The sequence below is a fragment of the Daphnia pulex genome, chromosome 12 (assembly GCF_021134715.1).
Source record: "Daphnia pulex isolate KAP4 chromosome 12, ASM2113471v1".
Lineage (NCBI taxonomy): Eukaryota > Metazoa > Arthropoda > Branchiopoda > Diplostraca > Daphniidae > Daphnia > Daphnia pulex.
The window spans coordinates 9748524-9771502 of NC_060028.1; the positions used below are offsets into that span (position 1 = coordinate 9748524).

General features: G+C 41.8%; 2 protein-coding genes across 5 annotated transcripts; both read left to right on the forward strand.

Moving 5' to 3' along the window:
- Positions 1-1208: 1208 nt before the first annotated feature.
- On the forward strand, positions 1209-8049 carry LOC124210028. Its single transcript, XM_046608303.1, is given in 16 exon segments — positions 1209-1423; positions 1497-1578; positions 1777-1966; positions 2046-2399; positions 2463-2533; positions 2601-3092; positions 3168-3281; positions 4614-4629; positions 4631-4767; positions 4838-5094; positions 5158-5304; positions 5368-5865; positions 5927-6376; positions 6442-6822; positions 6883-7120; positions 7209-8049. Coding segments are annotated over 16 exon segments (3993 nt in total). The 5' UTR covers positions 1209-1362; the 3' UTR covers positions 7714-8049.
- A 1339-nt stretch (positions 8050-9388) lies between these two features.
- LOC124208511 (serine/threonine-protein kinase Doa-like) lies at positions 9389-22214 on the forward strand. Of its 4 annotated transcripts, XM_046606268.1 has the most exons (11): positions 9389-9556; positions 9741-9883; positions 16979-17216; positions 18627-18705; positions 19187-19259; positions 19500-19613; positions 19730-19820; positions 19906-20076; positions 20434-20563; positions 20644-20788; positions 20849-22214. In XM_046606268.1, exons 2-11 carry the CDS (start codon positions 9741-9743, stop codon positions 21147-21149), a joined length of 1485 nt encoding a protein of 494 aa, XP_046462224.1. In that variant the 5' UTR covers positions 9389-9556; the 3' UTR covers positions 21150-22214. The 4 variants fall into 4 exon arrangements, with proteins under 4 accessions (XP_046462224.1, XP_046462226.1, XP_046462227.1 ...); XM_046606270.1 differs by lacking the exons at positions 9389-9556; positions 9741-9883 and adding an exon at positions 11566-11833; XM_046606271.1 differs by lacking the exons at positions 9389-9556; positions 9741-9883 and adding an exon at positions 13651-13999.
- Positions 22215-22979: the final 765 nt, after the last annotated feature.

The following is a 22979-nucleotide window of genomic DNA, read 5'->3' on the forward strand; positions in this document are numbered from 1 at the left end:
CGGGTCTCGTTTTTATATCTATTTATCCAAGCCCGTAATAATATAATCAGGATCTTTTGGAAATGAATTGAAAACGATCGCACAAAAATTCAATTCGTTGGAAAATGTGTATCATTTCTTTTTCTTTTTTTTTTTAATTGCTGATTGAATGACGCACCACGACGACCGATGCCTATTAACGTAAACACGCGCAAGTGTCATATCCAATTACCATTTTTTGCATTTGAAGGATTGAAAGAAAAGGATCGACAGCAGCAGCCAAAGAAATTGGGTTATCAGGCGTGCGGAAGCAACCGACTTTGACATTCTCGCGCGTAATGTGCCATTATACCACAGCAGCGGAGAGATAAACGAAGATGAGCTCCGGCTTCCTTTCGGATGTCTTATATGGACTATGTGTGTGTCTATGTGTGTGTGAGTGTGTGTGTACACACATATATATTCTTCGAAGCGTTTGGCGGCTGATATTGCGATGCACAGTGCAGTCGTATAACGCCATTTGTGCGAGAGTGGGAGGCAGCTCCTTAGTAGGTCAGTTAGTATAGTACGGTATATACTACTACGCTATGGTGTACTATAGTAGCACTTTGGTCGGCCATATAATTTTTGTTTTTCTTCTCTTTGAATATTCATTTTTTTTCTTCTTCTTCTTCTTTTACTACACGAGTCTGCCAAATTGTTTTTTTACTTCTTTTTTGTTTTAACGCGTGTGGATTTTTTTTTACGATCACGAAAAATGTTTAGAATAGCGCCCGGAGATGGTTCCGTGGTAATATAACCTTTTGTCGCAACTTAAAGCGGTTGCCATAGGTCATCGACTGTTGGAATTTTGAACGCTGAGAACATGTTGGTTTCAAATTATTTATTATTTAGGGTGTGATATTTTTTATTCAGCTAATATTTTCGCAAACAGTTCAAGGTTCGCAAGAAGTGGAAAAACCGGTGAGACCATCTCCATCTAGGGGTGAAATTCTTAATAAACCAATTTTTTAATTTACAGTAGATCAAATTCTGTTTTTATTACAATTAATTTTAAGCTTTTTTATACAGTTTTTAAATGTTTAACTAATAGCAAATGAAAATAAATCTTCATTTGGTAGAATTTAGTTCGTTGGAATGCTAATGCGCATTGGTTACCGCACTGAAACGTAGTACGTGAATTTGACTCCTAGATGGCGTTGTAGCCTTCTTCTTGGCCAATCTGTAATACTTTGGAGGGCCAGTCACATGACAACTGACAAGAGGAAGGGTAAATCAGCTGAGTTGTTAGATCCCGTGATTCTTGACAGCTCGCTTGTAGCTGATTTCAGTTCTTTGCAGCTTTTGACTGCAATTTGATTGTTAAGTTTTACTAAAAGCAAAATGACTGATAGTAAAATCAATTCCATGTTGATGAAATTGCCAGATGAGACTGGCAAAGGAGGTATGTTTGACTTTGTTTTTCCCCTCCATTGCAATGTTTCCAAATATGATCATGTTTTTATTTTGTTTATAAGATGTTATGGCTGCCACCAGTGTGCTGCAGCAAAAAGCAAATGAAATCAGGAACAATTCCATCAATTGGCAGTCGTACCTACAGTAAGTTACCGATGAAATTCAAACAAATGTCCAATCGAATATAGACTCTGTTAGAGCTACCAAACATTGCAAGTAGCACACAACTTTTCATTTCCAAGCTATTAATCAATCTTCAAAACTAAACATAATCTGCAATAAGCACTTTGACGTATAATTGTTTTGAAAACAGTTGAGCAGAAAGACTTTTTTAAATTTCAGATCTCAGATGATTGGTGACGATGATTACCGTTTCATCACTGAATTCCTGTCATCTGATGGAAGCAAGAGAGACACACTGCTGGAGGAACAGAGGGGACAATGTGCCAAGACCTTCCTGAGTCTTCTGGAGCACATTTCCAAAGATCAAACAGTTCAGTACATCCTCACAATTATGGATGATATGATGCAGGTAATATTTCAAAATGTTACTGTGACTTTATTTTTAGAATCCATTCATGATCCTGAACCTTTTGATTTTTTGAATATAGGAAGATATGAACAGGGTTGAGATTATTCGCGAGTACGCAAAGAAGAAGCGCGAAAATGTCTGGTCGCCCTTTTTGAATCTGTTGAACCGGCCCGATGGCTTCATTCAAAACATGACCTCTCGCATCATAGCGAAATTGGCTTGCTGGTCTCGCGATCCAATGGAGGGCTCTGATTTGACCTTTTATCTGACTTGGTTGAAGGATCAACTTCAAATGCCAGGCAACGAATATGTCCAAACCACAGCTCGCTGTCTCCAGATGATGTTGCGAGATGAAAAGTATCGCTTGGTGTTTGCCGGAATGGGAGGTGTTTCCGTCCTAGCGAATATCCTGTCTGGGCGCATCAACTTCCAGGTAAGGTATTGCCAGACTTGAAATATTTCTAAAGTGAACAACACCATTTCCTTTTTTGACTAGATTCAATACCAGTTATCTTTCTGTCTATGGGTGATGACTTTCAGCACTCAATTGGTGGAGCAAATGAACAAGTATAAGTTGACGTAATTTCCCCCTAGTTACTGGCTGATTATCCGCTTCCATTTCGTAAATTTCTAGACACAAAATCATTCCCATTCTGGGTGACATTCTGAACGATAGCGTCAAGGATAAGGTCACGCGCATCATTCTGGCCGTCTTCCGCAACATGATCGAGAAGCCGGAAGACGCGGCCATGATTAAGGAGAACTGTGTCGCCATGGTCCAGGCTAAAGTCCTGAAGCAATTGTCGATCCTGCAGCAACACAAATTTGACGATGAAGACATTATGGCCGACATTGAATTCCTGACAGAGAAACTTCAAGCATCTATCCAAGATTTGAGCTCCTTTGACGAATACTCGACGGAAGTCAAGGCGGGTCGCCTGGAATGGAGCCCCGTGCACAAATCGGAGCGCTTCTGGCGCGAAAACGCTCCTCGTCTCACTGAAAAGAACTACGAACTATTGAAAATGCTTGTTCACCTTTTAGAGACCAGTCGTGACACGCTGGTTCTTGCTGTGGCCTCCTATGACATCGGCGAGTTTGTCCGACATTATCCCAGAGGAAAAAGGTGATTTTGCCTTTCAATTTCGTATCGCTGATGTTCTAACTAAATTCGGCATTGATGTTTCGCCGATATTTTTAGCATCATTGAACAGCTCGGCGGTAAGCAGATGGTAATGCAACTACTTGCTCACGAAGACTCTAACGTCCGGTATGAAGCTCTGCTCGCTGTCCAAAAGCTGATGGTCCACAATTGGTTCGTATAAATCTTAAGTCAAATCCATCGGCCTTCAATGCATTTGTATTTTTCTATTGAATGCGTAGGGAATATTTGGGCAAGCAATTGAAGAAGGATCCCACATCTGAAAGTTCATCCACCGGTGTGAAAACTAAAGGATAAAAAAAAGATTTAATAAAACTGGATGACATCTATTGGCATGTCGTTTCCAACTTGTTAATTTTTCACCTTGGTCATTCCTCTTTAAATTGTGTTAATTTTGTCGAATAAGTAGCGATTGGTGTCATCTAGGTATTGCCATTTAAATATAGAAAAACAAATGTTCCGTGATGAATGATTTTTCTTTCGTTTATTTTGCACGTGACCGTTTCATCTTTCAAAGCTTTCTAAATGAAACCCAAGTACCCAACAAAGAGTGGTTTCCAATTCAATTAATGAAATGAAACTGGATCAATTGATGTTTTGTGATCGAACGTAACGCAACAGGTAAATAGACCGCGATATGCATAGCCGTTGACTGCGCCTTCGTGATGCTCTTGCTTCATACGTCCTAAATTCGAAGAATAGGGTACGGTCGCCTATTGAAAATACGCGGACCAGGACCTTGGTTCACCGCGGCAAGGAAAAACCGAGGTGCCAGCCAAATCTAGTCGGCACGAACAACTATGGTGGTAGTATTCAACAGAGACTCGGTGCGTTAGGTAATCGAACTAGTCTCGTCCCGAAATAGTAGTTTACGACTTTCTCATTTAATGGACTACATTATTATGCTCGTTTATTTTGTAATAGTTTTGCAATAGAAGAGGCAAATTTGTGTTCCTAGATCTGTTATTACAAAATGTGAATCCCTCCTACGCAGCGCTGGACTCGATCTACCGTGAAATGTTCTGGGAAATGGAGAACTGGGTAAACTGAACGTAGAACCGGGAACAACTCACGAAGCGCCTATTTATTATGAGGCTATCTGAATGTAGGAATAGGAAGAATACACGAAATTTCTGTTGATAAAGTCCACAATTTTCACGAGTTCCGTTACTCGTTTGGTGGCGCCACTTGTACCATGGAAAAACCAGTTTGTTTGCTTGGAGAATTTTGAACAACAGTGGGCCTTAATTTTGTAGGACTCGCAGTGTTAGAAAGAAACGCTTGTTTATAGTAGTTTGACAGGAAACGTACCCCTCCTTACACATCACGGATATCACTGTCACTTTGAATTCTTTATTATTGTACAAATTTTAGTTTATCCCTTTACTTCAACGACGTGATTAGGTTGCTAACGAGGCAGCTGTTTTAACCATCCGTGGAATGGAAGGACGTTTACCGTCAGGATGATGTGACTCAGTTTTTCAGGGTCGATTGTTTGGCGAAAAATGCAAGAGGACGAATCCAATCTGGAGAATGTGGAGGCTGGATGGATGTTTCGGGGTATTTTAGGTGTAGTTTTAGGATCCGTAATTGTGGTACTGGCTCTGCTGATGTGTGTGTGCTTCAAAAAAACCAGAAGGTTCGATTTTTAATAGTAACAATTCATTAGCTTAGAAGTAACTGTGGCATGACAATCGATCTCATTTTAGGGGTAGTGATGCAGAAGAACATAAGAATGGTAACCTGTTTGGGTCGTCAAGACATTCTACCGCTCTTGATACTGAATTTGAAGAGGATGGCCTTAAAGGAGCTAGAGCTACAAGTCACAGAAGATTACCTGACTTACCAGATCCTCTTCTCAACGGATCTGAAAACCCTGTTGCTCGACACAGTAGTGTAAGGAGTAGTCAAGATACCTCTTCAGAACTTTATGCTCAGGTCGAAATCGGAGCAGCTACAAACTCGTGTAAGCATAGCAAAACATTATTTTATTATCAGCAGATATCTAACATAATTTTCTTTGTTGCAGTTCCAGTGAATACTAATATAAGTGAAGATTCTGAGGCTGTCAGAATTTCTGCCACAAACTTTAATCCGCAAACGGAAGAACCGAACGAAAATCACCCTTATGACAAAGTAAAGTCTAACCATGGGTACTCCAAAATCAAAAAGAAAGGTATCGAAAAATTTGTTAGCAGCAAAAAGATTTTCAAAGTAATTTATGCTTGATTTTCTATAGCAGAGAATCCATACGCGAAGGTAAAGCGTAGCGATACCATGGAGAGTGAACCTGCTGAGGCAGATGAAAACGAGACAGACACAGATAACTACGATGTGGTTTACACCATGCGTACTGTTGATGAAACGAGAAAAGTTGAGTCGTCCCCCAATGGTGGAGTTGCAGTAGGAACTGGCACCGATAATAGCGCTCCTCCTCCATTACCTTTGCCACTACGAGGCTCTCACAGTAGTTTGGCTAGTGGAGGTGAATCAGGAAGTCACGGTCCTCGGCCTCCCCCTCGAGGCAGACGTGGCCACAGTATCATTTTGAGCCATGCTTCCTCTAATGGCAACATTCATAGACCCAATAGTCTGATCTCAAGTGATCAGGATGTAGCTGGGCCTGATTCCCTTGATGGCGCCGCAGCTGTCCAGAACGACACACTTCCAGAAGCTAGGGGGGCTGGTGTGGCCCAAATTCATTTTAGTGGGGATTCTCAAACATCTCAGGATTCTAGTAAGTCTCGTCTAAAACGATTTTATATTGTCAATCAATAGCCGATTCCTTTGGATTATAGAGGGTTACTCGAGTATAAGCGTCCGCGAGCCATTAGCCAATTTGAAAGCTCTGAATCCCGGAGGGAACGTGGGCAGACAAAGGATTGGATCGTCCTCACAACACCATCGCCAGCCTGATTCATTGGATCCGCATTACGCGACTGTATCGGATGCCGAAGACTCGGACGAAATGTACGCGGCCATTGCCGAGTTACAGCCAATATACGACAGTGGCGCAGGATCCGATACTTACGCCAAGATAAATGACCGTTCAGAGGCTACTGCGTCCAGTAGTGGGGCTGTTGCTACGGCAGCTGCCGCCGCCGCATTAGTTGTTCAAAGCCCTGTAAGTCCCACACTACCCAACTTTCCCTCGGAAACGGAGCGGATCTGTCCCTCACCTGTCCCTCCTACGCCTCCAAGCGTAGTGTCTCTCAAGCAACTATCCACCGGATCAAGTCGACTACACGGTAAGCCCCGTAATGTATGTCAATAATATTGAATCCTATAATTGAGTTTATTTTTTCCTCGACAGCCTCTACATTAAGTATTGCCAGCCAATCGTCGATCGTGGGTTCGCCCAAACCGGAAAAACGGCAGGCCAATTCACCTTTACCACCTCCACCGTTCCCGTTAGAATTGAATGACAGCCTCGATCGCTCTAGAAAATCAATGAACGTTGAAGAGATGTACGCTAAAGTAATGAAGAAGAAGGGTTTCTCCGTTCACCCGTGGGCGGTGGCGTCGGGCGAAACGGGAGCTGCCAAAATACAATCTCATCGCGGATCCGTTGACCTCGGATTTCTAGTTACAAGAGATGCGGGAGAATCGTTTTCGCACAATCCAAGCCGACGAAATTCGGTCGACTCCACACCTCAGTCGATGGGCTTCGATGTTAACGAGAATGGACATCAAGGTTGTAATTTAGAGCATGCTGGCGTGTGTGAAGGTCCTTAATTTCTATTGTCTTTGATAGTTTCGGAAGCCGCTGTTCAAGAATCTGTTGCAGCTGTCGTTGAGGAAGACGATGAAGAAGACGATTTTCGCTATGAAATGCTCCCCACACCGAGAAAGAATCGTATCTCAGAAACAGATCCGGGTTATGAAAAGATACAGCTCAAAAGTGGCGATTCGTTTAACGACCCCCGCTACGAGCGCATTCATTTAAGGAACAACGGCGAAGTAGAACCAAACTACGAAGTCGTTGGATTCCGGTAATTATTTTAACCATCCCGAGGCTTCGTGCAGCGAACGTTAGATTTATTTCGCATTGTTTTTGCTCTTTTTGTTTTCTCAATCTAGTAGGAAGAGGTTAAGCGAGTCTAGTGAACCCGGTTACGAAATAGTTGAACTGCACCAGAATCCAACGTCAGGATTCAGCCGACAAGACCCAAATTATGAAAGTTTACATTATTCCGTCCATCATGGTGTATCCGATCCGCCGTACGCCAGTATCGCAATCCGGGGTGACGAGTTGAAGGAAGGAGAGTTGGAAGTTATGACGGAAGAGACTACAGCTGAGTTGGTCGTCAACAATAATACGGTCGGTATCCCCGTTTATGCTCAGGTGATCAAGTCAAAGAGAGCGGTGGCGCAAACCAATGTCGTCTCCGTTCTAGAGAGTCTTCCGACTACGACCGACGAATTTCCGACGGTTCCTGTGTCACCCCGAAGCCTTGAAAATCAAGACTATTCTGTCAGCAGTAGTAGTAAGAATACGACAATCATTCGAATTAGTACTGATAACCGACCTCCTATTCATTATTTTCCCGACGACGACACCTTCGGTGTTCCCGAACAAGTCTAGCCTGAATTAACTTTATATATTTTTATACACTGAAAACAAACTAACTAAATTGATCAACAACAAAATTATGAACAAATGTGATTGGGCCTTATATGTTTGTTTAGATTTCCATTGAATCCTTGTGTACAGATTTGGCGCAATCCAAGTGCCATTGTTATATTTGCAATTTATCAAAAACTTCCAATTCGCTCGGTTTTTTTTATCTATTCCAAAATGAAACAGCACTTTTCTCTTTTTATTCAGGTGACTATATTTTCTACGATTTATCGGTTGATCGTGTAATTTTTTAGAGAAAAAAAAAATCCGGTTCTTTATCAATACACTTTTCAAATGTTTTATGATTCATTTAAATGCGATTGGAAAGTTCTGTCTTTTTCCGTTTCCCTTTCTTTTGGTCAAACATTGCAGATGGTTAGAGAAAGGAAAATACGGAGAAGGAGAAAGTGAATAACGATCAGAGGTAGCCTGCAGTTAATTAACGAAACCTTTAAATGACCACGCTCCGTTACTTTTTTCGGAGAACATAAAATAGACCCTATGCTACGCTCGTTAAAGCGACGGTCTGTAATACTGTCGGCAGTAGTGATGAATTATCTCAAAAGACTTGTTGTTACAGGGGCATTGCAGTACGTATCCAAGGAAACCAAATGATATAATTTTTTTTTTATTATCTAAAGAAAGTAGGTCAAACCGTTTTTACTGCAATGACGATACTCAACGAGCTCGTTAAATTCATAATAAAGACTTATACGACTACTCAAATTTCCACAATGACGGTTCATTAGTCAGTACACATTTTAACGTCTTTATTTGGTTCTTTTCCTGTACCTTTCAAATGGGGGTACACTCCAGTTTGAGCCAGCGAATTCAAGCTTAATGATTAACAACATTACCATTGCAACTTGCGCCTGCCGAGTGGCTTATGACGTAAAATGACGTTAACGACTTCCGACTGGATCAAATGAATTGACCAATGCCAAACCAGTTTGTTCTGAACGGGACCCCGTTGTCTAGACTTTAGATTTTTCCAAGGCATTTGAGAACATGCACGCAATGAAACAGCTGAATAATGTACGTGCACTCCACCAACGTTCCCATATTTGGAAGCATTACCAATTTTCCGATTATAGTTTAGCAGAAACTTGTCTGATTGGTTCTAATATTCCCTTCTTTTCCATTTCTTGTAATCACATAAAAAATTATGCTGTACAGCAGATGCATCCTATGCTTGGTTAAGGATAAATTTGAGTTCTTTTGAAATATAGGCAAAAAGGGAAGGTATTTTGGAGAGGTGTCCGACATGGGTGTGCGAGCTCCTATTTTAACTATTTAAATTAATTTAACTACAGAATCGGATGGACAAGAAACCGAATAAGGTTTTTTTAAATATCAGAAGCCGCTTGGTAATATCCGTTGATCAATTAGTGCATACCTTGATGTGCAACCGAGTCCATTCCGAGTATTCATTAATAGAACAACGTTGCCCCCTACGCATGGGAATCTCCGGTAGTACAGAAATCAAGTAATGCTACCCATTTAAGCGAGTACGTGATTGACACACGACACTTACAATTACACATAATTATTTTTTTACGAAACGCAGTTGGCGCCTGGCGTGCATGGCGCACTCTGCATGGCGGGTGGCGCAAGAACAAAAAAAAAAAAAAATTAAACTTGGCAACATCTATATAACACATTGGACAGTAGATGAAAGCGTCAAACCTCCAAAATTCTTGATTTTATTTGTTGAGATGTCCTAGCTGAATTATTCTAATAAAACGTAAGGAAATCATTCACTGTGGAATTTCTCTGGAATACATTAAACCTCATTCGTTCGGTCAACGTAAGTAATCGATTTCATCAGCGATTTAGTATTCCGAGGATGTCATGCTTCTGCAGACGCCATATTTAAGTTCGCAAAATCGCCTATAAACTAAATTTTGCTTAATTTAATGGTGACATGAAATCTTGATTATGAGTGAAACGTCCCTACATTACATCTTTTTCCCCTAAAATTATCTGTACAGATGCCGCGTTCTAGGTATTGCAAATCCAGGTCTAGAAGCAGATCCAGATCACCAAGATCCAGGTCACGATCATGGGATAGAGGGAGAGACCGTGACAGGAAAGATAGACAGGAGAGGAGCCAAAGGAGAAAGAGCTCATACAGGTATGTCAAATTGTTATGTCTTCTTTAATCCAGGCAATGTTGATTCTATTGAGAGCAGAATACTGCCCAGATGGTTTCTTTTCAACTTTTGAGGTAGTAGACACTGACTGCGCTTCATAGAACTGTATCTAAACACATATTTAAGATAACCGTACATAGCTTTTTAACTGCCAATGCTTTGGCTTGTTTTTGCAAAGTACTTTATTCATCCTTCCGACAAACTGTGGGAGCCATTTCAATCTCTTGGAGCTCTCTTGGAGCTCACTGAAGAAATACAGTAGCAACCAAGCTCACGAGGATCAATCCAAGTGTTTTCTTTTCTTTAAGTAATAACATTTGTTTTTTTTACACCATCAGGCTTCACTTATTCAAGAAATGCTTCAATATTGTCAATCTTCTAATTTGACTCTCAGTTTGTTAAACCTTTTACTTGCTCGCCAAGAAAAGACGCAAATCAATTGATTTTGGAGAGAATTGTCGTTTTCTATTCTTTTCTTTACTTTTTTTTAGTACGATGTCGATTATATTGTCTTTAAAACTTTTTCGGTTATGGTATTCGTGAGCAGCAGATGGCGTTGCGTGTCGTGAATCGGGATTCATCGTGTTATCCGCATGAAATGTTGGTTTTTAGCCAAGCCACGAAATGGCCATTGATTTTTTACTGTCTTGTTACAGCATTTGCAATCCCATATTTTTCATTGATTCTCATTACTGGCGTCCTTGAGAACACTAACAGGAGGGACAAGATGCGAATCGATAAGTAAACAGCAATAACAACGAAAAAACGCGCCATTTCAAAAATAGCCATTTCCTCCTTGTGCCAGTTTCATTGAAAACGGGGTGGGAGTCCGTTTCGTGAAAAAGAAAACAAAACTTCTCATGCCTTTTTCGTTATTCCGCATGATTTCAAGGTAGCCCTCCTCCTTCTGGTTCGTTTGGTCATGAAAAAAGCCAAGAGAAACTATGGACAACACGTAGCGTGAGAGAAAGTCAAACAGGGGGGTGGGTTCGCATCCGTGAAACGTGAGAGATGGTGTACAGTCATAATGCGCCAGCGACTGGCATTGACCCACTTGGGTAAAAGACGTAAGAGACCGAGCTGCTCACTAGCCAGCAAGTGAACGAAAGGTGTAAGTGCACCGACGGGCACAACGTGTTGACCATGATTAATTGCTGTAGATAACTGAAAAAGGGCGTCATCACAGGTAAACTCCAAAAAGCCAAACTTAGGGAGGGCTCGAGCGGCAAGGGGGAATTTCGTCACAGAGGACACCTCACGGATCCGACCAACATTTTGCATCTTATCTGCTGACCCCGTTGACACCTCGCGTCGTTTCTTTTGGGGGTCCAGCGAGCGTTCGATTTTCTTTCGCCGTACTTGACCCGCTTCATCGATGACATCGCGTCACCTTTTACAGAGTTTCTTTTCTCATTTTTACATATTGTTTTGCAAAGCATCATTTTTTTCCTCTCTTTTTAATTTCGCTTCGTCGTTTCAAATAAACCGACTGCTTTGTTGTGTTTGTGTCGTCTAGGACGACTTGATGCGACTTTATGAAAGATTCACTTGAGCGTAGGTGCCCTTGGATGTGTCGTCTTTGTCCTCTGGGACGATTTCTATAAATACGAAATGAAGTCGCGGTCGCATCAATAATAATGGTGAATCGCTGCAGCTGCAGCAGCAGCCTCTTCTGCGTGTCCCGCAGGATACCGCAGGTCGCGCATAAATTGAAGCGATGCACGTCTTAGTTACGGTGTTTTTTGCGGGTCCATGTAATAGTTTCCCTAGCTGCCTTAGTAGCGTCGATTGCCTCCAATCGCCGGTCTTGTTGTTGTGATATATTTCCCGTTCCGAGTTTACTGGAGCTAGACAACGGGTATGCAGGTCGACACGCAACAAACCCACCACTACCGCCTCTTCTCTTATCATGTAGTAGTAGTAGCTCACAGGTATACTCACATATCTCACCTACTTTTCTGTCTTCACGTTTGTCTTGAGCTATTCCCTTTTTGAGGCCGCTCGTGTAATTCTTCTGAGCTGGTGAACCACATCACCGTAACATGCACCGTATCGTTTCTTTTGTTGCGTCCATCAACACAAGAAAAATCCCGTGAGTTTTATTTCTGTTTTGGAAGAAAATAACTCCCCCCACGAAAAAATAGTCGAAGCGTTTTCCTTTCCGTCCAAGTCCTTCCACAAGTCGAAGAGGCCAAGGGCGGAATTAGAAATAGGGATGTGTCATAATGATGCCTTGCCCGAGTATCCATCAACATCCATCAAGACACTGTTGCAGGTTGAGCGAGTAGGTCTAGTTAGCCAGTCAGCGTCTCGCAGGCAAGGACCATCATTGGTCCAACAATTACCAACAGATTGTAATAATTGCGAAGAAAAAAGGGTGTTGTCTTCACGTGCTTGTGTGTGTGCCTATGTCTATCTTGAATGCATGGTCAACTCTATGTATGATCGATTCGTCACGAGCCAAAGTGGCTATAGTAGCATCACGAATGAGGAAGCTAGCTAGCTCGCCTGGCAATGGATGTTATGCCGGTATATCCTTGAGACAGAGGCAGTACCGCGTTTTGGAACTAGTAGCTCGGGCATAGCAGCAAGCGGCCATTTGGCACATTTCCCGTTCGCTTTATGGTCTTATGTGTGTTCACGTGATAGGCGGGGGGTCTCAATTATAAATAAAAGAGACGGTGTTTGTGAGTCATTTTCTGCCAGAATCTCGAAATGTGGCGGATGAATAATCCGCCGTTTAACCCTGACCGTTTTTCTTCGATTTTGTTTCCATATTTTTTCCTGGCCGTTGTCTTCAGTCACGCCTTCGCATCCAATCCTTCCGGTGTTTCGTTTATGTCAGCCGATTGATTGTTGTTGCGCGGCCCTTGAGCACGGGTGAGAAGACCCGACAAAGCCATAAAAAAGCCATCAATTGTCAGATGCTGATAATCCTTGCCCCTCTCGTTTAATTTATTCGCCACCATCAAGCAATTCTATGTTGTCGATATTTACAACATTCGCTGCGCTACACGATAACCCAAACTCGCAATCTTATCTGCTTACAGATTCTATTTTACTGACAAGACACGGACAACTCTTGACGGTTTCGATGTTTATACCTCTGGTTATAGAAAAAGGGAAATTCTTTTTCTTCTTCTTCTTCTTCTTTTAGTTAAATTTAAATAGGAGGCTCCACCCCCCTAGACTAAGACCAAACAAGGTGATAGGAAGGAGAAGAAGAAGAAAAAAAATGGAAAAACTCTTTGCGGGAGATGTGCATCCTCCACGGATTTCATGATTTACCCTTGAGGCTAGACTTGAGTAAAGAATGTCGTACTGGCAAATGCTCGTAGATGATTCTGTTGTCAGAAATATTCGGTTACTTGTTTAGATGATTGTCAAGTTCAAGGAGGTACAACTGCAAACAAAATCGAAGAATCTGATCCTGGAATCTCTTCTTGAGTTGTGCTTGGGAGAAAAACAAAACTGTTTTGGGATGTAGAAACAGCTCGCCGACATTTATTTCACTGTCATTCCTTTTGTTTTTGATCGTCGCTAATGCAAATGGGAACCCCCCCAACTTTCAAGACCACCTCCTTCTCCTAGATAAGTATCTCTGCGACTTGAACTTGCCCATCTGAAAGAAACATTGACGAGCACTTTCACTCCCGTAAAGACACACACGCATGCTGCTGCTGTTGCCCAGGTGTTGTCGAGTCCCGCCTACTGGTAACATTGGAAGACCAATAGCCGTTGCCCAAGAAGGAGAGTCGGGGCCGCGCCAGGTGCCTTTGGGGTAGACGGCGTGTTCTAGTGATAGCCGAGTCGCTTGGTCGATATCGTTGCATTCGGACGTGTAGTCTCCCGAATGAAGACAGACCCCGACTCGTGTCATTTTCGTCCATGTTGACGGACAAAGTCCCGCACTGTTGGACTCGCCAAATATCCGTCGGAACAAGTGAATCTCGACCATTGCGATAGAGCCCGTTATAATCTTATCCCAGTGAACCTACTACATTTCCTGCGTGAACTAAATCCAACACACACACACACACTAAAATGGTGACTTCATCGCTGACTGTACTCACCGTAGCCATGGGAGTGCTTAACATGTGAGTCTCTCTTCTTTTTCTTTCACTTTAGCCCCACTAGTCAGGTTCTTTTTCTTTCACTTTAGCCCCACTAAACCTATTACGAAATGCTATCTCTTGAATTTTTTCGTTTTGTTTTGTTTTAACCAAAAAATTCTGGCGGGTATTTCGAAATATCTTTTTTTTTCCATTTTTTTTCCCTTCCACTGGGCTCCTGGGTTTTTCTACGAAAGAGAATTCGGGTTTGTACCGCCTGTTTCGATATCCATCCGATGTTTGGGATGTTGAGGTTTCCTGGGCGGTAGATATCAGAAATCCATTTTTTTTTTCTGGGACGCGCATTCGGCAGTTTTTTCTAGAGAAATGCGATGAATGTTAATTTAGTGTGGATCCCGATTTTGAATGGGAATCACATTGTATAATTGTCCGCTTAGTAGTTTGGATTGCATGGGATCATGTTTATCGGTCAGCCGGGTCCAGTACCGCCCGCGGACTCAACTCCCCGACACCAACGGTCGCTACTTAATCAGGTGACAACTAATAAAAATAGAACCACACCACTACAACAACAAGAGCAACCGTCACTTTGACTACGGTGGCGCCAGCCATAGCTGCAATTCTGAAAAATCGACAAAAAAAAAAGACTGGATCGATTGATGGATTACAATGCTTTAGATTTTTAATTCTTGAAGGCCATCCGCTGTGTGTGTGCGTGTGTTAAAAGGGTTTCTTTTTTCTTTTGTTTTCATCTCCTTTTTGTGTTTTGTCAAGCTCGTTGTTTGTTGTTGGGTGTTGCCCTTTTAAAAAACTGGATGCTGTATAGCGATGGTGTGTGTGTCTCTCCCCTTTAGACTCGAATGATTTATTTTGAAGAAAAGACACCCAAAATGTATTTTCGTTACTTAGACGTTTTGGCTGTCGAATATTATTTCGATCCGTTTGTAATGGCTCGAAGGTCGGGGTTGGAGGGGGGAATTGCAGCTAGACTTGTTATATCGTGCCTTTTTGATTACGATGACGATTGAGAGAGAGAGAGACCATCCAAGGGCGCTATCGAGCCTCGTAAAGTGTTTCATCTGATTTCAATGGAAAAAGAAAATTTTTTCGTCTAAGATTCATTCGTTTTCCACACAGAAAGAGAAATGTAATGGAAAAATGAGACAAGCGGGTTTTCACAGCTTTCATTCTCTCCCAGTCACCTTGAATTCGGAATTAGATTCAGAAAAAACGGCGAGCACACACAAGTCTCTCTCTCTCTTTAAGCAGAGACACAGGGAGAGATACTGGAGACTGGTTTCTCGTCGTCTTTCACTCACTCTTGAGTGGCTCCTAATCTTTCTTCTTTTTTTTATAGGCAAAGGAATCTTTTTATTTTTTTCCTTCTCTCAATTCAGGGAGTAATTGCGTGAAAAAGGACTGCGACGCAATGTCACTTTTGCTGCTCTCACTTTTTTCCTAAAGGGCAGAATTGTTTCTTTGAATGGATTTTTAAAGACCGTGACACGTCAGAAATGTTGAATTTGTGAACATTGGGAGCAGAAAAATTGACCGAATTTCACTTCTGCTGTCAGTTGAATTTGTCCCAAGAAATTGTTGATGTAAACAAGGTTGTTCTTGTTTTCTAATCGGGCAATAGTGGCATGGTCAAAAGATGTTGGATTACTCTTTTCTATCTCACTAATATTCCCGGTTATTAAAAAAGAAAAAGAAAAAAGAGAAACGATTTTTTCTTGTCGTTTTACCAGCCAGCTCCGCAAGTTCTTTTTCTCTTTTTCTTCCAAGGCATAGGGTTATCAGTGTTATCACTCCTTCTACCCCGAGGCCAGAACTCACGATCTACGGTTTTCTTGTGTGTCTAGGGTGTGTAGAGAAAAGTCAGTAGAGAAACCCCTTGGTCATTTCGGATTGCCTTATTTAGAGAGAATGAAAGAGAGAGAGAGACGATCGGTCGTAAAAAGACTAGCTTCAACGTTGTTTGGTATGTAGGGAGCATAAGAGAGTGTGTGGATGGTAGGCGAAGAAGATGAAGGAAGGAAGGAAAGTAAACAATAAAAATATTTGGACGATGTAATACGCTAGAAACTAACTAACCAGCAACAAAAGGGACGTCCAGTTTGGTCCGGTTGGGCTACCCCCACACGCGCCAATGATGAAAAAAAAGGCAACAAATCCTTTTTGACGATAAAGAAAAGAAGGAAAAATAGGTTCATTGATTTCGACTAAGGAACCGCCATCTCGGCGAATGCAACTTGGCCGTCATTAAGCAGATAGTGAAACGACTGGCGGCGGGCACTTATACAGAATACCTCTTTTGGATTGGGAGATTTTGAGTGTTTGTTCGGTGTCGAAAAAGGCTTGTAAAGTACAAGTCAAAAGAATCGGATAGCAGCTGATGGAAATGGAGAGCAAAATTCATAAATATTAATTAGCTCAGTGATCAAAGTTATATCCATTCCCAAGGAAAAGAAAAAAAAAAGTGGGGATTTGGAAACTGAACTGGTTCTCATAGTTTGTGCGATTTAATTTGTGGTTGGGGCCCCGTTGCTATTGTTAACAGTTTGGGTTTTTTCTTTATTATGATCAAATCGGTGCCTGCGGTGGTTGGACGAGTTCGTCAAAAAATTTGGACATGAATAAAAATCCGGCGACAGAGTTCTTTCTATTCTTCAATATCAGAATAATCTTGTGGGCACGTCTGTCTCCATATTGAAAAATCAGCCACCCAGCTGAAAATCCCTTTATGTAGAAAGTCAACCTGTGATATCATCCCATGAAATATGACCAAGGCCAATTCTAAATCGGATAACAACACAGAAAAAAAGAGGGAACGACACAATCCATGTTTGTTGGCCCCGCCAGGTTTTTACAGAGAATATTCTTGCAAGAGTATTCCATTTCCAAAAGGGATGATGGATCGACCTCATCGGGTTGAACGAAACTTGTGAACAATAGAGAAAAAGAAACTGATTTGTGTTGTTATTGTGTGTGTCCTTTGTGCAGTGGTAGTCGACATCAAAGACGTCACGACAACCGAGACAGCAGTTTGGGCAGCTCGTTTCGTCGAAAGCATTCGACTAGGTCGCCATCGACGGGCGAAGCCGGCGGGACCGGAGCGTCCGGTTCGGAAAGAAGACGGGAGCGGAGACAGAGGAGAGAGAGGAAACCGCTGGAACAACAGTCGACGACCACGACGACAGCCGTCCATCGCCGTTCCCCTCATCACGTCTCACCCATCCAGGTGGGTTTCCCTTTTTTGTTTCACTTTCTTGTTGTTTTTGTTTTTTTTACTTCTATTTATCATTGGTTTATTCATTAGTTAATTGCATTAAGTTAAGTTTGTTTCACTCTCAATCTCCATTTGAAATCATCCGCCCATTTTCATCCAAACGTCAAACTGATCGGAAAAAAAACTCCAAGGATCAATTGTGACTCGCCTTTATCGAATTACCGCCATAATTGAATCGCAACTTTGTGTGAAATTAAATGCAAAAAATTTCATTTCGTCACGCCCATCGTCTTGTAAGACACGAGGCATTCAGGATGTAATCTGTTAAGTCGTGCATCAAGGATTTCTTCTTTTTTTTGCCGTGTGTTTTATTTTTATTTTGCAAAAAGAAATATTGTTGTCTACTAGTGAGACATGGATACGTTTCCAATTGTGAGGCCATGGGAGGGGTTTCCATCTTGTCGGGTCTGGTTTCCTTCTATGGTATCTTATGTCATTTGAGACTAGGCTATCTAATCTTCGCTCAATCTGGGGTATTATACGGGGGATACAAGTTCAGTATTATACCAAATAAATGACCAAAAGGGGATTTTTAGATTGGGCGGATAAATTCCATCGGATTTAGGAATCGAAAGCTATCGTACCATATTGATCGATGCACGTTGATTGAGTTTTACGTAAACGTTTGAAACGGATTTGGATGAATTTGGGTAGTTTGATCAAGGGTAAGTTATCTTAAAACCATTAACCCAACGCCGCATTGGCGTGAAACACAAAGGTGGCTCCTTTTGGTTCGAGAACGAGAAACTCGCATCGATTACGACGAAATAAAGACGGTACAAATTAAAAGAAAAAATGCAGCCGTTCTCGAACCAATTACACCTAGTGTATTAGCTACTTGCGTGCTTGTGTAAATGACGTTTTTCTACTTTTATTTTTAATCTCGATTATTTTTTTTTCTTGTTCTTATATAATTGTTACGTCACAACTTTTGTTTTTAGTCGGTATTGAAATTTATTGCATGATCGCTATATAAACTACTTCGTTTAGTCTCAATAAATATAGATTAAGAATAAGAGATCCAAAATATTCCTGTAAAGGAAACAAAATATCAAAAATATCGAGGACGAGATCGCCATTGTCTTTGGTCTCTTTCTCCTTCCTCTATGGGTTCTTTCGTTGCTCGCGTCCGTCCATCCGCCCCCGATCCATTGAACACACGGCCACTGCGCGCGATTCCATTTGGGTCTTTTCGCCTCCGCCGTCGCTCCTGCCGCGCGCCCGTTCGTTCAACCACCACCACCACGATGATGATGATGAATTGTTTGCTGGTGCCTTTGGTTTGGGTGTTTCCATTCGACTTTGATGACGACTGCCGTCCCTGTGTGCCGTGCCCAATCAACCAACCAACTGGGCGAATAGAGTTCCCGTGCCCCATCGGTGGAGGACGACGAAGACGGACATCTTCTTTACCGAAATGGCGACATTCTCCAGAATCGATGTTCGTTTGCCATTGCTACACACAAAAACAAAACCATATTAACACTACCACACAGACAGAAATTTTTTTTTTTTTTTTTAAATTCTTTATCTTTTTATTTATCAATTTCAATGTAGAAAAAGTCTCGTAACAACCAATTATCAAACCTACGAGAGAGTGGGGGTGGGGGCATTCATTTCTAGGAAACAATTTTTATTCAATTGCTTCAATTATTTTGTTCTTTTTTTTAAAAATTTGATTGGTTGCTTATTCCTGTTTTGATTTCAAAAAGATAATTGATTGCTGGGTTTCCCTATAATTTCATTTAAAAAAAGATAAATCGATAGACAACTAGAATTGGCATTTGAAATCAAGTGCTCAAAACTGATTGCCGTTTGTTTGATCGAAATCGAAAAGATTTGAAAGTGGAATCGTAAAAGTTTAAGTGGATTTTTTCCGTCATTATCTTGACGTTCTTTTTGTCGTTTTGTCACAATTTCAGATCGAGTGCAGGCCACCCTGGGTGAGGGCACCTTTGGTAAAGTGGTCAAAGTCAAAGACGTGACCAAATCCAGGTATGCGCTCCTCTTCTTTTATTTCAAAGTTATTTGCGTCATTCTTGGTTGCGTCTCTCGCATTTTGATGCATTTCGTCTAAAATTACAAGCAGTTTCGCTCTTTTTTTTGTACAGCTGCAGCAGACGTGTTATTATATAGTTTACCATAATACTTAACGACCTTTTGTTGTTGGTCTTTTTTTAAAATAAAAACTTTTGTTGATGTTGCTTTTAAAATGATGCACAAAAAATTTAACAGGGACGAGAGTTTCGCCTTAAAGATTATCAAGAATGTCGAGAAATATCGTGAGGCGGCCAAACTGGAGATCAACGTGCTGGAAAAGTTGGATCGCAAAGATCCCGAAGGCAAATTGTAAGTGGTTGGGTGTTTGAAGTTATTAAGATGTCTGGGCCGTGGAAGATTCTGCTGTTCATCTGTTATTGTAGTTTAAAAAAAAATGTTTTTCTGGTTTCTCTTTCCTTTTGTAGCCTCTGCGTCAAGATGTTGGACTGGTTCGATTATCACGGCCACATGTGCATCGCCTTTGAAATGCTGGGCCTTTCCGTCTTTGATTTCCTGGTCAGTTTTCGCAATATTTTTAATTGTATTTTGGCTTTCCAATTTTTCCAACTTTCTAATCGAATTGGATCGAATTTGATTACAGAAGGACAACAACTACCAGCCGTACTCGTTGGATCAGGTGCGTCACATCGGCTACCAGTTGTCGTACGCCGTTCGATTCCTGCACGACAACAAGTTGACCCACACGGACTTGAAGCCCGAAAACATTCTTTTTGTCGACTCGGACTTTGACATTTCCTACAACCCCAAAAAGGTGAACCGTGCGAACATCTCTAATTTCTCGGTCAAACAATTGACGACCGTTTGGGCGAGTGACGGATTGCACATTTCTAATCGAAAGAGATGGGAATCTCCTTTTATTGTGCAAAAACAAATCCCTCGGTGCTGTGCTATAAGGCGTCGTGACGGCGACGGCCCTGATTCTCCAATCTTTTTTTGGCTCCCGTCCCGGCGACGCCATTCACCTTCACTTTTTTATTTCATTGGGTCGTTTCGTTGTTTTCTATCGGGCCACTCGGCGACTCTTTATTTTCACTTGGGTTAATATTACGACGTTTTATGCAATTTCTTTCTTTTTTTCTTTGTGTGTTTTACCTTGGCTGGAAAACAGAAAAGGGATTACAGGCGAGTGAAAAGGACGGACGTGCGGCTGATTGATTTCGGCAGCGCCACTTTCGACCACGAACATCACAGCACCATCGTCTCGACCCGCCACTACCGCGCACCCGAAGTCATTCTCGGTAAGACACAATGATGTCGTGTGCCACAATCAAAAGTTCAAATAATTAACTATTGCCATTGGTTGCTGCCGGACGTGTAGAATTGGGCTGGGCGCAGCCGTGCGATGTCTGGTCGGTTGGCTGCATCCTCTTTGAACTTTACTTGGGCGTGACCCTCTTTCAGACCCACGATAATCGGGAACATTTGGCCATGATGGAGCGAATTCTCGGCCCCATCCCCTACAGGTATGATCCAGCTGATGCTTGACACTTTGCTTGATTTAATTCCGTTATCGTTTGATGCAGAATGGGAAGGAAGACCAAGACCAAGTATTTCTACCACGGCCGGTTGGACTGGGACGAAAAGAGTTCGGCCGGTCGTTACGTCCGGGAAAACTGCAAGCCGTTGAAACGCTATCAAGTGTCGGATGAAGAGGATCACGTCCTCCTCTTTGACTTGATCCAGCGGATGCTCGAGTACGAGCCGTCGCAGCGGATCGCCTTGACGGAAGCTCTCAAACATCCGTTCTTCGACAAGATCGCGCCTCACCTTCGCCTAGGAGCCGACCGAGTGGACCGTGAACGCAGTCATTCGCTCTCCAGATGACTGACGATGTCATCCGTGTGATGTGGAGAATTTATTAAATTGAAAATTGCATTGAATAATTGCCCCCCTTATTGAACTTTTCTCATATTTCCTACACGCCCCTCCTCCCTCCCCTTTAGCCCATCACTCCGCCTAACTTCTTCTAAATACCAACTCCGTTTTTTACTATTTTTTCGTTCTCCAATTTGTCTCTCGTTACTCACAGGCAGGCCGGACACAGGGATTTAGGATACAGTAAAACAAAACAAAAGAGAATGTCGGAAGAGTTTCCCAATGTTTCGGTTGGCAAAAAGACAAGAAAGAGACAACTGAATTGTTTATTCCTTTTTTGGAACCCTGACCGCCCCCATACAATTTGGTTTAGGAAAACTTTTGTTTCTGTTGTTTTTTTTTTCAACTTTCGCTGAAATGTTTCGACCACGAGATGATACGCGGTGAAACACGATGCGATTGTGTTTGTTTGTGTGTGTAAAAGCCCTGACAAGCCAAGCGCGACAATTAAGGACATGAAATGGAATTGGTGATTGAGAGAGAAATAAGTTTCAAATCTGCTCCTCGTCGTCTCTTGCTGATGTTGTTGCCGTTCGTGTGGGAATAGGAAAGAACGTGACTTGCTCCTCGTCGTCGATCCTCTCCTTCTGCCCCTACTCCACACATCCATCGTAAATATAAAAAACTATTAAAGGAAATATTTGAATTGACATTTTTCACAAGTCCCAACTCTACAACTACTAGATGATTCCCACTTTGCGAATTTCTTTTTCCTTTCTTGCCAGTCCTTGATTTAGTCATGAACTGTAATAGCTAATTATCAAACGCGACTTCCAATTTTGTTTTTGTTTTCTTTTTGGTTCTGTCACTTCTGTGCCGGACAGCCGTGATGTTCGCTTGACGATCTGTGACGTTTTTTCCTTATTATTATAATTTTTCTTCTTATTTTTTTTTTTATTTGTTTGTGTGTGTCACATCACCTTTACAACTTCCCCCCATGTGTTTCTTCGTCGACGACTATGAATGATAATTGAGTAAAAACAATTGATGAATAAAATACTTGGAAAACTGAAATCGTTTGATTTGCTATTATAACGAAAATGTTTGCACTTTGCAATCGCTACTGGTTTCTTGGCACTTATTTCTTAAGCATTTTACGTAATAATGCCCTGTTATGGCAACGAAGTAAGCAGTAGCCTCTTCTTTCAAATACTCAATCTATACGTTATTCGTAATCTTGAAAACCAATTGGGGTAAGCCGGACAGCCGGTACGGTGAGTTCGTACGTATAATTGTTCATTCTGTATAATTTTCGATAGGAATTCTATCCCAGACGAAGCAGTCCCGCACACCTTCCGACAAGACGGCGCCTTCCTATCAGAGTGATTCGCAGAATTTTGAAAATCCAAGGGTTTCGTTATTTTATGCGTGTTTTTTAATAACCTTTTTATGATGCGCATATTGATAAGACGTGGTAAAGAAGAAAATGGCGAATAGCAACGTCCTATTCATTGCTTAATGTAACTATGATAAGAATAAATTGAAGTTATTTAAATAATGTATTAAAATAGGTAAAACGGAAATCATCGACTGCGCACAGGGCCTTAATTGGATGACAAAACGGTAATGTTAGGCGATCCGCAGGAGCTAGTCGTCCGACTTTCAGAAGTCAACTTTGGAGCGTGAGACCAATTAACCGAAACACCAGACTTCAAAGAGTTAGGATCTATACGGTAGGCGTCCTTCATAGCAACAGGATGCCTAATCCGTCGGTAGGTGATTTTCTAAGTGATATGCGTTTTAATGATGAGAAGACATGGTATATTGATGGAGCCATAA